The sequence below is a fragment of the Chrysochloris asiatica genome, unplaced genomic scaffold, assembly GCF_000296735.1.
Source record: "Chrysochloris asiatica unplaced genomic scaffold, ChrAsi1.0 scaffold00045, whole genome shotgun sequence".
Classification (NCBI taxonomy): domain Eukaryota; kingdom Metazoa; phylum Chordata; class Mammalia; order Afrosoricida; family Chrysochloridae; genus Chrysochloris; species Chrysochloris asiatica.
Window position 1 is genome coordinate 2336073 of NW_006408563.1, and position 13869 is coordinate 2349941.

The window sequence follows — 13869 nt, forward strand, 5'->3', positions numbered from 1 at the left end:
ATACTAACTACATTTTTTTAAATAACTTGATTCTAACTTTATAAAGAAATAACCCAGAGTAGAAAATATTCTGCAATAAATACAACTTCCAAAATATAATTTGGACCGTACATTCTTTGAATAGTTAAAAAAATTAAAAAAAGAGATTGTTAATTCAACCCTTACATCAGAGATGGAAGATGACGGGGTTACCAGTGAATGAAAAGGCGTGGCAGGAAGTATCCCCATTTAATCCCAGTCCCACCTGACAGGTAGAGGCAGAGGGCAGCTGATAAGAGCGAAATGACACACACCCTCAGGTTCTCTGGATACCAAACAACAGAGCAAGAATAAGACTCTCCTCTGGGTCATGTACTAAGGAAAGGAGGGAAGAGAGGAATCTGTATACTCTACGAAAAGCACTAGTTACACTGAGAACATCAGTCAATTCCAATCACTTGACCATCCACTGCAAAGACAGAAATAAGCCTTACCCCTTGCCATCCAATTAATTCCAACTCATAGCGACCCAAGAGTAGAAGTGTCGGAGAGGATTTCCAAGACTACAAGTTGGAATCGGCTTTATGGGTTGGGTTTTTGTAATCTTTATAGAAGCAGACCGTCACTTCTTTTTCCCATGAAAAGCTGGTGGATTCGAAACACTGACTTTTCAGTTAGGAGCCAAGTACTTAACCAATGTGTCACCAGGGTTCTTTCCTTATAAATCTTACTAACATAGAAGATTTTATTTCCTTCCAGAGACCATTATGAGCACCCAGTTTTCATAATCTTAATTCCACCCATTACTATGGCTAAAACCCGCAAATCTGGGCTCCATACATGCTAAATCTTTCTGTACTCTGAGATGTAACTGAACTATTACTTACCAGGCAATGGCCTTCAAAGAAAGAGTCACAACTATTGGTTATCTTTTGGCTCTCCAGGTGACTTTGCTATACAACACAGGGTATGGGCTGTGGGAGTCCCTGAGTGGCACAAATGGGCTACTAACTCAAAGGTTGACATTTCAAACCCATCTAGAGGTACCTCAGAAGAAAGACTTGGCAGTCTGTTTCTGAGAGGTCAAAGTGACGAAAGCCCCGTGAAAGACAGTTCTACTGTGACATACAACAAGTTGCCCTGAGATGGAATTAACTCAACGGAAACTGGTTTTATCAGCTGTGATCCAGTCTACACTAATATCAGCATCTGATCAAATATCCAGGCATTAAGCAAGCCTTATACTCTGGGCTTTCCAAGAAGAAAGAATAATGTCTTGTACATAAAACACAAAAAAAAACTTTTTCAGTAAGTCATGTAATATTTTAATCATAAAACAATACTTCAAAACAAGAAGTAGATGGTGCCCAGATACCCTTTTATCTACTCTGAAAGAAATCACATTTGAATGTCCCAAAAAGAATAGAAGAAGATGTGGAATAAAGCTCAAAATTATTTTAAAAATCAGAAAAAAAAAAAAAAAAAAGATCAGACTTACTAGTCAGAAAGAGACTGGAGGAATCCAAGGCCATGGCCCTCAACCACCCTTCAGGTCTGGAACCGACCTCACCCTCGGGGCCCAGTTTTCAGCCAAACAGTAGACAGGTATTTAGTGGGGGCAACAAAACTACTATGGTATGCTCACCATGAAATGGTCAACTATTCAAGACCAACAGGGCAACATTTACCTGAGGACAAAGTTGAGAAGGGATAGGAAGGAGGGTGAAATGGAAATCAGAACCACAGGGAGAAAGTCGAAGAACTGTTGTTCCATGGAGGGATTACAATCATTGAGTTCAAACAAAGTGTAGGATTTGGTGAATGTAAAACTGGTGATTTTTCTGTAAACCATTCAATTCACAATAAAAAGTTTTAAAAAAATACTTCAAAACAGCATATTCTGAGGAAAAGTAAAAAAGTTAAATCAGCGAAAGTGTGATATGATGTTTTCTTGGTGGCGTGGGTGGGTACAGAAACAGTTTGAGACCTAAATCCATAAAACTGAAAACCTTGCCTCAAAGTGCTTTTATGAAAAATAATATCTAATAATGTCTTTCACTCATTTTTTTTTAAGTTCACCAAATCAAAAGCATACACAGAACCTAGGTATTTAAAGCTAGTAGAAGAAAGAGTAGATATAATATTTACTTCTAAAAGCACTCCTGTCAGTAAATGTTTAGATTTAATCATGAGTACATTCAGGATTTCACAGGAACAGATTTAACTATAACTGTCAAAGGAGAAACAGGCGCATGTATGGTTTTTAACATCATTAAAATAGCAATACTTCATTTCTGCCACTCAAAATACTATTATGGTGATATAGCTGCACCAAGTAGGGGTATTAGTGAGGGAAAAACTTCAAACTAGCTAGCTACCTGCATAAACAGTCCATTGTCAGTTTATATCCAACACAAGTGCTCAAAAGAGTTATTGCAGCCCCCGCGTACCCCATCCAAAGAACTGAATAACTTATCGGCAAATTATTCATCCTTCAAAACTCAGCTCGAACATACCCTCCTCTGTGTAGCTTAAATTGTGGGCTCCTTGAAGAGACTGTGTCTAGCAGAGTACAGTAGGGAGGAGGGGGAAAGGAAGAGAGATCCAGTGTTGGCCTTCACACAAAGAAACCCTTTACCATTTTCTGAATAGCTTTAAAGAGCAAAGCATCCCTTAGGGTCAAGTACCAGACCAGTGCTTAATGAATAAATACTAGCAGTAATGATAAAGAACCTCATATACTATTAAATCTCGAAATAATCTTAGGAATTACAAGAGACACAGCCTTTACGCTGTGAGATCTTTCTTATAACAGTATCATTTGATTTATTGCAGTGGATAAGGTCACTTGGGCAGAAAATAAAAGGAGAAAGAAAGGAAATGTGCAATCTTATTTTAAAAGCATATCTATAAAGAAGACTTTTTTATTTTAAAATTATTTTACATTTTTAAAAAGGGTTTTTACAAAAAAGAAAAATTAAGCCTAAATAGATTATTTTGCTGTAAACATATTCTTAATACTATAGTAATACTGTCATCACAAAGGTGAATCAGAACTGATATTTTAAAGATTTTCATAAACAAATCATAATAAACCATAACTTGTTGTTGTTAAGTGCTGTCAAGTCAGTTCCGACCCATAGTGACCCTGCATAGCGTTTCCTAGGAGTGGCTAGTGAGCTTGAACTGCCAAACTGGCAGTTCAAACCTACTTTGAAGTCCAATGCATTAATCTAAAACATCACACCAAGACTCCAAACCATAGCGAAAAATACAATATTAAGGTGGGGTGTCTACAATCTTTCTTTCCTAATCTCTCAGGTATACAAATAATCTTCCTAGTCTGCCTTAGTCTGGAAGCTCAGCTGAAACCTATTCAGCATCACAGCAACGTGTAAACTTCCACCAAGGGATGATGGTCCAAGCCTGCTGCTCATGGGCACTCAATGAGTCAAGAGCAAAGTTGATGACAGCTTACAACAACAACAATGATCATCTTGACACTTACATTTTAAAGGCTAGGGGAAATGACTCATGTGATGATTGTAGTGTGAGAATCACCAGAAAAACAAATAATTCTAGAAATAACATAAATCTTATTGGAAACAGGTGCTAGCCAAGAGTCTCTGGTACCTTTACTCTATATCAATCTGCCCAGGATCAAAAGGAAAACGGAATTATTATTCAGAGCTAGATTTATACAAGGAAAAAGAGTGGTGGATAAACTAAGATATAAAAGACAGGAGATGTTGTTGTTATTGTTAAATGCTGTCGAGTCAGTTCTGACCCATAGCGACCCTGTACAGGGTTTCCGAGGCTGTAAATCTTTACGGGAGCAGAACGGCCCATCTTTCTCCTGTGGAACAGCTGGTAGTTTCGAACTGCTGACCTTGCGGTTTGCAGCCCGATTCGTTACCACTATGCTATCAGAGCTTCTTTTAAAAGACAGAAGATAGAACATGTTTATTTCACTAAAGGTTCACCTTTGAAGAGCTCGTCAGGATCAACTTTCATGGATTTTCTTACTCAACAAAAAATTTCTCAACTCTCAAAGGCTTTGAAAATGGGCAATGCTGGGTTCTGATCCTGGTTCTGCCACTGATTAGCCATTAATATCACACTCTATGCCTCAACTTTGTAACCTAAAGGTTACTCTCTTCTCCTTCAAACCCTCTCAAGCCTAAACAAACTTTGGGTCTGAGCTCAGACAATGAATTGAATGAATATTGAGCTTCCTGTTCACTCTCACCTCTGAATATCGGTTAGATACCCCTCCCATGTGGGATAAACACATTCTGTATTTTTACCACTACAACACTTCTCAGACTAAAATGTAAATGCCTGCCGACTTGTCTTTCTCCTCTTGTTTTGTAAGCTTCATAAGGGAAAGGTTTATATCTGGCAGTTTCCACATTACCTGGGACTGGTAGGCACTCAAGAAACACTTGTAAAATAAGGTACTTGGAACAGTTGCGAAAGCCTTCAACCAAAGGACCTAATGATAAACTGACTGCAGTTAGAAAAAACTTAATGCACCTGGCTAGTCCAGAGGGTCAATATGAGTAGTCTATTTAACGAAAATTTCTGGTCACTTGAAAAACCATGGAGACATTAGCCATTATGTTACCTGACTGTCCTATAACATCACAGCCAAGGGAAAACCTTTATATATGTAGACAGACTGGTAAACCTCTTTATCAGAGAATGAGAATTATTCAATCCAGTGTGTTGTCTTTCTCAGTTAACTATTATAAAAGTAAGATCTAAAATCAGCAACTATCATAATGAACTCATCTCAGATGCCTAGTAACACTGAATTCTTTGTGATTTTCTTTTTTATTTGGGGGGCAGGGTCATGATTCACATCTGCTGGGATTTTACCCATCAATCTGTTTTCAAAAGACCAAGAAGTGATCTGAAGAATAAGTCAAGATCAAACTTTTTGCCCACATTCTGCATTGGAGGGGACACTTGCAAAGGGTCTCATTTACGACATGTAATCATAAACAGTCTCTGGATTGACTAAGTATGTCTTGGGTAAACAGTGCAACAACTGTCCCACTGACTATTACATCTCTTTGACTGTGTCAGAAATTCTTTGATGCCTCATTTTCGTTCCTTGGTGCAAGAACAGCAACAGTCTCCCCCTTTCTGGCCAATCACAATCGTCTCATCTCTTGTAGGCTAGAGAATCTAGGAGGGTCACTTGAGGGCTACAAGAGATGAGACAATTGTGACTGACCAGAGCACAGTGCTCCAGGCAGGCATTCATTATAACTTCACAGTGAAGGCCAGGGAAGGCTTGCTCTCTGCCTGCAGGAAGAGGCTTCCTTATTCTCACCCTGTCCTACTTATTATGGTGAAACAGGAGCTAGAGACACTAAATACCAGGCTAAGGAAATCAGGAGGGTATTTATGCCTTGAACACTGTGCTCTTTTAATGAATTATCTACAAGGGATCTAACTGAGGACAGCCACAGAGAAGGTGAAATGAGAAGCTTAGGCACAATGAGTTTATCTTAATGATAGTGGAATTATTTGGAAAAAGGGGAGCAAGAGTGGCTATATAACTTGAAGTATGTAATCAATGTAACTACATTGTATGTGTTGGAACTGTTGAATTGGTGTATGTTTTGTTGTGTATATTTTCACCTTCAAAATTATATAGAATAACAATAATACTCAAATCTGTCAGTAAATTATGTTAAAAGGAGATTAAGGATTGTCATGAATAATAAATGCATATGTTTAAGTGAAACTCAAAGAACAAGTTATCCTAGCTCGCTTTGTTCACCTATGGGTTACACATCACGTTAAATGGCACTACCATCTACATGTTTCCCAAGACCAAGTCTAGACATGACTCCTAGGGTTTGCTTGTGGTTAACTGGAGGTGACAGTCACCCTTCCAAGTTCTGGACAACAGAGTAGAGAATGCACACAAAAGGATGAAGCCAAAGAGGACAAAGTGTTAGCGCCCAAATGCAAGTTTCCAAATCCAGTGAGATTGGCAGATGTAATTGGACCCTTAGACGAAAGGGGCTTTCCAGTGAGCCTGCAGAGGTAGGCAGATAGCGCCTAGGTGCCCAGTCACAAGCAGACAAGCTAGAACTGCAAGAGTAGGTACCTAGCTGCTGGTTCTGATTACTAAGTGGACACGAGAAATACCAAGGGAATCTCCCCCTACCCTGGAGCCAGTAATTCAGTCTCGGACTACCCAAGCCTAGTGCTGTCATTTTTCTTTCTTTCTTTTTTGGGGGTAGGGGGGTTAGGGGTGGGAGGACAGGAGTGTTCTTTTTTATAAATAACTTATTTCATTTTCTTCTTGCTGTTGTTGAGAATACACACACCAATTCAACAATTTCTATATGTACAATCCAGTGCCACTGATTACATTCTTTGACTTGTACAACCATTCCCATTGTTATTTTCCAAGTTGTTCCTTCCCTATTAGCATAAACTCACTGCCCACTAAGTTCCTGATACAGTTTTTTGAGTTGTTCTTGTCAATCTGAAGTAAATTTTATACTATGTGAATTATATTTCAATAAAGCTGTTATTTTAAAAAGAAGTTTAAGAAAGTTGCCCAAAAGACCCCTTCTAAGACTAAGATTCAAGGGGAATACACGAGCAGATATGTGGTCTGACTGGTGACCACACTGGTCACTGATAAGGGAAAGTGAGGGGAAAACAGCAATGAAGCTGCGAGTTAATTCCTACCACGTTCAATAGACTCCTGTGAACCCAGGTGGAGAGCTGGTTGGCCAGCAGTGTGGCAAAACCTGGGGACTCTTTGGCCCAGAGTCAGTGACGTAGCCACAGAGGACTAGAGTGGAGAATGAAGCGTCCAGCTGATTAGAAGTGAGGGCATATGCACAAGAACATCCACACTTGCAGATAATACCCACTTGACCTGGCTTCAATGGCTGGATGATCAGAACTCAACTAGAAGAAGAAAGAAGAAGAAAAAAAGAGTAATCTGACAGAATTTGATGAACTTGACCTACACCTATGGATGCAGTAGCTCAAAAGAGAGAATAAATATGTACAGGAAGGATCATTGCCATCTCCTTGGCACACAGGGTAGACAGGGATGGGCAAATTGGACATTGGCTACCCAAAATGGGGGGGAGGGGGGGAGTACAAAGGAAAGAAGTGACTGGCTTACAAGCTTTCAAGAGGGAACCTAGATCCAGAGGGCATGGAGGAAGGTAGAATCTCCACTGAGTAGTATCCAATCTGTCTGGGCGGGACTGATGAAAGGAAATGGGGATAGGTCTCTTGTGGTACAATAGTGAATAATTGTTATCAGGACTGACTGTGAGGGGTGGAAATGTAAAAGGTAGATGTTTTGTAACAAAAGGAGGGGAGTGATTGATTTTGCAGTCCAGGAATGGAGGTCCCCGGAACCACCAAGGGAGAAAAGCGAAGTGCGGGACCCTACCCAAAGAAACAGTGATGCCAGAGATGGAGGCAGAGATGATGACATGAAGCGATGGAGCAGCAGTGGACTCTAGACCCAGAGAGGGAGAGGGGCTGTGTGCTGATGACCAAAGGGCAGGCTTGTGGGGTATATACCCTTTGATGATGCTTGGAGGGGATTGTAATAATGGCATTGAAATGATATACAATAGGATGAATGTAAAGCTAATGGTTTCCCATGTAAACTATCATCACATAATTCACAATAAAACACATAAAAATTAAAAAAGAAGAAGAAAGTTGTCCAAGGTCAGATAGGTCAATGGCAGGGCATGGATTCAGGTCTGGTCTGTTTGATCCTGGAACCTGAGTACATCTCTGGTCCTGGTTATACCCAATGAACACTTGTGGAAGACACCAGCGAACTTGACTATAAGTAACATGCACTGTGGTATAATTCTAATCACTCATACAGAGAAGACAATCCTCAGACCCCCTGAGACTTATAAGGATAGATACATTAAGAACTATTGATCTAATGAAGTGAGGGTAGATGCACAAGAACACCCACACTTGCAGATAGTACCCATCTGACCGAGATTCAATGGCTGGATGATCAGAACATGACTACAGGAAGAAAGAAGAGGAAAAAAAGAGTAATCCACTACAATTAGATGAACTTGACCTATGCTTGTGGATGTAGTATGGCCAAGGAGTGAACGAATGTTTTCAGTGAGGATCACTCCCGCCCCCTTGGTACACAGAGTCGACAAGGATGGGTAACTTAGACACTGGCTACCCAAAATGGGGGGGGGGGGGGGGGGGGGGGGGCTACAAAAAGCAAGAAATGACTGGCTTACAAGCTTTCAATAAAGAACCTAGTTCCAGAGGGTATGGGAAAAGGTAGAATCTCTACTGAGTTGTTTCCAACCTGTCTGGATGGGGCTGATAAAAGATGATGGGGATAAGACTCTTGTGGTTCAATAGGGAATGATTTCTATCAGGACTGACTGTGGGTGTAGGAAAGGTAAAGGTAGACGTTTTGTAACAAAAGGAGGGGGTGGTTGATTTTACAGTCCAGGAACGGAGATCCCTGGAACCATCCAGGGAGAAAAGCAGAGTGAGGGACCCTATCCAGAGGAGCAGTGACACCAGGGATGGAGGCAGAGACAATGACGTGGAGATAAGGCGCCGCTGGGGACTCTAGACTCAGGGAGTGGGAGGGGCTGTGTGCTGGCGGCTGGGGAGGCAGGCGTGTGGGGTGTACCCTTTGGTTGTTTGATGATGCATGCAGGGGACTGTAATCATTGCAATGAAATGAAATACGATAGGATGAAAGTAAAGATAATGTTCTCCCATGTAAACTATCACATAATTCACAATAAAAACTTAGTAAAAAAACAAAAGGAATTATTGATTTAGTAAGTTTTTTAAAACCTTCTATAACTTGGAACAGCAACTGATCTAGAAGGAAAAAATAAAGAGTATATTCTGACAGGAATGTGACTACAGGTCTTCTGAGGACATAAATAGGATACTTTGTGACAAACAAAATATAAATGTGATTATGTCACCTCCATGCTTAGAGCCCTCCAATGGCATCTCATCCTAACTCATCACCATGGACACTAGCCCTACATGGTCCGTTCTGCTGCTTCTCTTATCTCATCTTCATACCTCCCACCATCTCCCTGCCCCTAGCCCCTCCAGCATGTCCATCTTCTGTGCTTCTTGAATATTCCTCCTTGCTTAGCACTTGCCATACTTGCTGTCCCAGCTGTGGAGCCCTCAGCTTTCCACCTTCATGTGGCAGATCTTCTTAAACATCTCAGTATTATCTGCAGTCTCCTCATCTTCTCTGGGTTAGACCATCACATTCAGCAACTTCATAGCTATGACATCATGCATGGCCCAGAGCACATCAGATCTATCAGGTTTCTTCTGATTTCACATCCTCTTTTCCCTCATCATTTACCATTTCATTCCCTGGTGCAACCCATTTCAGCTTGATACCACCTTACACCCAATCAGGACATCTCTAGTCAGTTCTAACTCTTCCTTCTGCCTTGTCATCTAAAGCTAATCAATACTATTGCTGTTTACCAGCCAAAGATACCTTGACAGCACCTCCTCTTCTCCATGTCTTAGTACACTTCCTTAGTACAAGACGTCTTATAAGACTTTTCACAGTCTAAGAAATAACAAGTAAGACCTTGAACATGAAATACTGGACCTTCCAACAGTGTCCCCAGACACACCTCTCCCTCTTCCTCAGCTTTATACTTAAATGAGAAGCTCAGAGGTTTTGTGCTCCCTAAATACACCAGGCGCCACTGAACTGCCTACATCCTTATCCCATACTATCTCCTCTTTCTGGAGCACACTTCTCTGTTTTCTGTCCCTTCCTCCCATCCTCAACATGCTGCTTCCTGACTAGCAACTTTTCTCCAAGATTAAGTTCAAACAGCATGTCTTCCAAGATGTCTTTTCACACTCCTCCAGCCTACCAGGCTGCCTCTCCTTGATGCTACCATACTATTCCCAGCTAACCTCTATACAACATGTTCTATCCTCTTGTGAAATGACGTAAAAATCTGCCTATCAGTCTCTCCCAAAGTGACTTTAAGCTCCTCCAGGCAGAGATTGCTCCTGGTAGATGCTTAGCATGTTAAGTGTTCACAATTAAATAATTTTCTGATGTGTTTCCAGACTCTATGTGTTATGAATATCCCATGTGACCCTTTCTCAAACTTCTGCTAATTTATTGGCAGACTCTGCTGAAGCTATGATGCTTAATGTCCAAAAATATAGCAATGCCGGTTGCTTTCACCGCGGAAGAGTCTGGAATGACAGTCTTGACTTCAGTAAGAGTTAAAGAGATCAAGAACTGAAACAAACTAAAATTGGCCATATCTTGCTACTCAACATAATTTAAAATCTGGCAAGACAAATCTTTCAGGCAGGCACACTGCTGACAAGGCATGAGGACAAGGAACTCAACCAGTGCTCAGCAGACTGAAACAGAAAAACCTGCAGTGCCTTTGACACAGGAAATACTGAGTTGTGCTGATTCATTCCAACTTAAAGCTGCAATAATACTTGAATAAGGAACAACCAAGCTGACTCTGCTTGTTTTTTTTTTTTTTTTTTTGTAGCCTTCACAAAACTTGGCAGGCAAGAAATGCAATCACTGTTCTTTATATTCCTTCGCAATTTCTCAGATATTGGCTGCAGTCACCTACATTAGTGTCCAATAGCATTAAATGGTACTTTTCTTGCAAAGATGCAATCCTGGTCAAAATAATGATGAGCATTACATACTGGCTGGAGTTTCTGTAAATAAAGCAAGTCATACCGGACATTTCTTACACCAAAGAAAGGCCCACGGCTAGCTTTATGTGAAGGGCCCTGGTTACATTAAAGCATTGGATTGCTAACCAAACAGTTGGTGGTTCAAGCACACCAATCATTCTATGGGAGAAAGATGTGGCAGTCTGCTTCCATAAATATTTACAGCCTTGGAAACCCTACTGGGCAGTTCTTCCCTGTCCTGCAAGGACCCATTAGTCAGAATCAACTCAATGGCACTGATTTAGCCTGAGATGAAGTTGACAGCTCTTGTACATGCTTTGTACAAAGACATTGGTACAGTTGGTCCCAACTTAGGAAATAAAGTTAAAATATCAACATAAACACAAACTCTGAGAAAACTGGCAAATTTTTCATCAGGAACAGAATTTCTAACAAATTGTACGCATTACAGCAAGTTATGAAGCTAAGAACCTTCTGAAAATAGATATTTGCAAGTCTTTCTTTGTTCTTTATACTTAAATCATAATTGCATAATGAAAGATGAACTAGAAATAATTTCTAGACTTAAGTCAAATTATATTTGAATTAGTAATTTATCATGCTTCTCACATATAGTAACAATTCTATTGCTAATGTTTAATGAATTGTCATTACTCAAATATTTTTTTCATTTAAAATCCCAATATCTAAATACTGTCACTTAAGATATTTAATATGTTAAAGGTCTTTTCTTCCAGGAAAAGGGAAATAAGGAAGAATTAGCTCTATTCAGATTGCTCAGTGCTATATGACATATAATTCGCTGTTGCTGTTGTTGTTGTTATGTGCCATGGAGACGCTTCTGACTCATAGTGACCCTGTACAGGGTTTCTGAGACTGTAAATCTTTATAGGAGCAGAAAGCCTCCTCTTTCTCCTGTGCAACAGCTGGTAGTTTCAAACTACTGACCTTGAGGTTAACAACCCAATTTGCAACCACTACGCTACCAGAGCTCCTTATATAATCCTCTGGAAAATATCAATTACTTCAACACCAAAAATTTTCACTAAACATTATCATGGACATGAAGTTTTACTGCACTTGCTTCTTAGCAGGGTTTTGAATAAAGACTTACTTGTTCAGTGTGAGGTCAAGAATGAATTTGGAATCAAAAGCTTCAATCTGGAAGCTTGCCTGGGCCAGATGGACAGCCTATAGATTCAAAAAGAGAGAAAGAAATTAAGCTTGCTTCACTGTCTTTAAATCTTATTATATTCATACCAAGAGCATCAATTAATAAGAAGAGCTTTCTTATGTACTGATTCATTTCTGCATGTACCTTTATGAAGCAATTCACTTCTTTAAAAGGAGATTAGATGAGTTGCCATGGCTTCTCTGAGCAGATCTAAATATTTGTTCAGCAAGGAATGAGTAAAGACAACCAGTTCTTTAAAATGAAATCCATTGTGATAAGAAATAAAACTATAAAAAATGTAATCTACTGGACTTCTAAAATGAACATGATGAATTATGCAAAAGTCTGGCTAATTAAAGCTTGATATCAGCCCATTTTGTGCACAGAGCTAACCAATTCTTTCTGCACACCTAAGTGAAAAATCATGTCATTGTCCCGCACTTCATCAGAAATGGAAACTTTCTCTAAATGACGTAGTCAGCCTTCTGTACCCATGGGTTTCACAACCACAGGTCAAAATTATTCAAAAGAATCCAGAAATTTCCAAAAAGTAAAACTTGATTCTGTCACAGTGAGCATGACACTGAATCCACACACATGAAGTGATGGGTCACTACAGCCTACTGGAGAAGCCTCCCATCATTTCACAGATCCTGTCTCCCTCCACACTCACTGTTGGAGCCCTGTTTGCCTGGTCTCATTTGTTCTCTACTTGTGTTCTATGCACCCTTGTTTCTGTCAACAAAAAGGGGGAAGGGTTCTCAGAAGAAATTCAGAGGTCAAAGCAATCCCTCAGACATGTTAGCACCGAGCATAAAGTGCCATCTTTCCATGAAAAAAATATATTTTGAAAAGGGGTATGTCACTTGCTAAGTGAACTGTAAGGTCGGTAAGAATGAATCGAGCATTCACACACTAAAGCAGAAAGAAGCTGAAATTGATGGAAGTGGTGGTGGTGTCCTTACAATGGCAAAGCTGGTGTCTCTGGTTCCTGATAAAGTGTTGGCAATGACTGTTGTTGTTAAGTGCCATCAAGTCAATTCCGACTCATATAGACCTTGGATAGGGTTTCCAAGAAACCGCTGGTGGGTTTGAACTGCTAACTTTGTTTTTCACAGTTCAGTGCTGATCCTTCAGCGCCACACCAGGAGTCCTTGCAAAGATGAAGAAAGCACATTAAGTGTGCGGTTAGAGGCATATATCCCTGCTGATGTCAAGTTTATGTGTGAAAAAGTGCTTAGCCTCCATGAACACTACTGTGAGGGGTTTGAAGAAAGCACGAGGAAGGAGTTTAAGGCTAGTAAGTGATGGCTGGCTAGCTATGAAAAACTCTACAGCCTCCAGAACTTAAAGATCACAGGAAAATCAGCATCGGCTGGTACTTAGGTAACACAGGTGTTCCCCAAAGAACTAAGAAACCCATAGATGAGAAAGATTACCGTCCAGAGAAACTCTTCAACTATGATTGTTCTAGAGATTTTGCCCTTTCATACCTATACCTTTAAGAGTGTCAAACAGAAGAGTCCCCACTGAATAGTTTTAATCTTGTCTAGATGGGTCTAGTTAAAAGAGACAAGGACAAGATTCTTATGATTCAACAGTGAATAACAGCTTTCATGGCTAATTGTGACTGTCACAATTGTAAAGGTACAAATTTTGCATCAAAAATGAGGAAGTAGTTAATTTTACAGTCCAGAAACAAAGGACCCTAGTACCACCAAGGAAGAAGAGCACAAGTAGAAGGAGAGACATTATCCAGAGAAGCAGCGACACCAGAGATGGAGGCAGAGATGGGGACATGGAGAAAGGGAGCAACTGAGGCTCTAGATTCATGGGAAGAGAGGGACTGAGAGCTGGTAACCAGGAGGCAGGCTTGCAGAATGTGCCCTTTGGTGGGGTAAATTATTATATATTTCTGAGTGGTTTTTGTTTTGTTTTGTTTTTAAAAGCTAAAGTGAATAGAGAGAAAGCATTGAAGAGCA

The 13869-nt window shown here is 40.2% G+C and overlaps 1 protein-coding gene across 1 annotated transcript in view; it reads right to left on the minus strand.

Moving 5' to 3' along the window:
• Positions 1-13869, minus strand: part of ADAM23 (ADAM metallopeptidase domain 23) — a 226996-nt gene that overhangs the window by 157202 nt on the left and 55925 nt on the right. The window contains exon 3 of the mRNA XM_006861942.1: positions 11828-11904. Coding sequence (XP_006862004.1) covers positions 11828-11904 — 77 coding nt within the window. The remainder of the gene's footprint in view (positions 1-11827; positions 11905-13869) is intronic.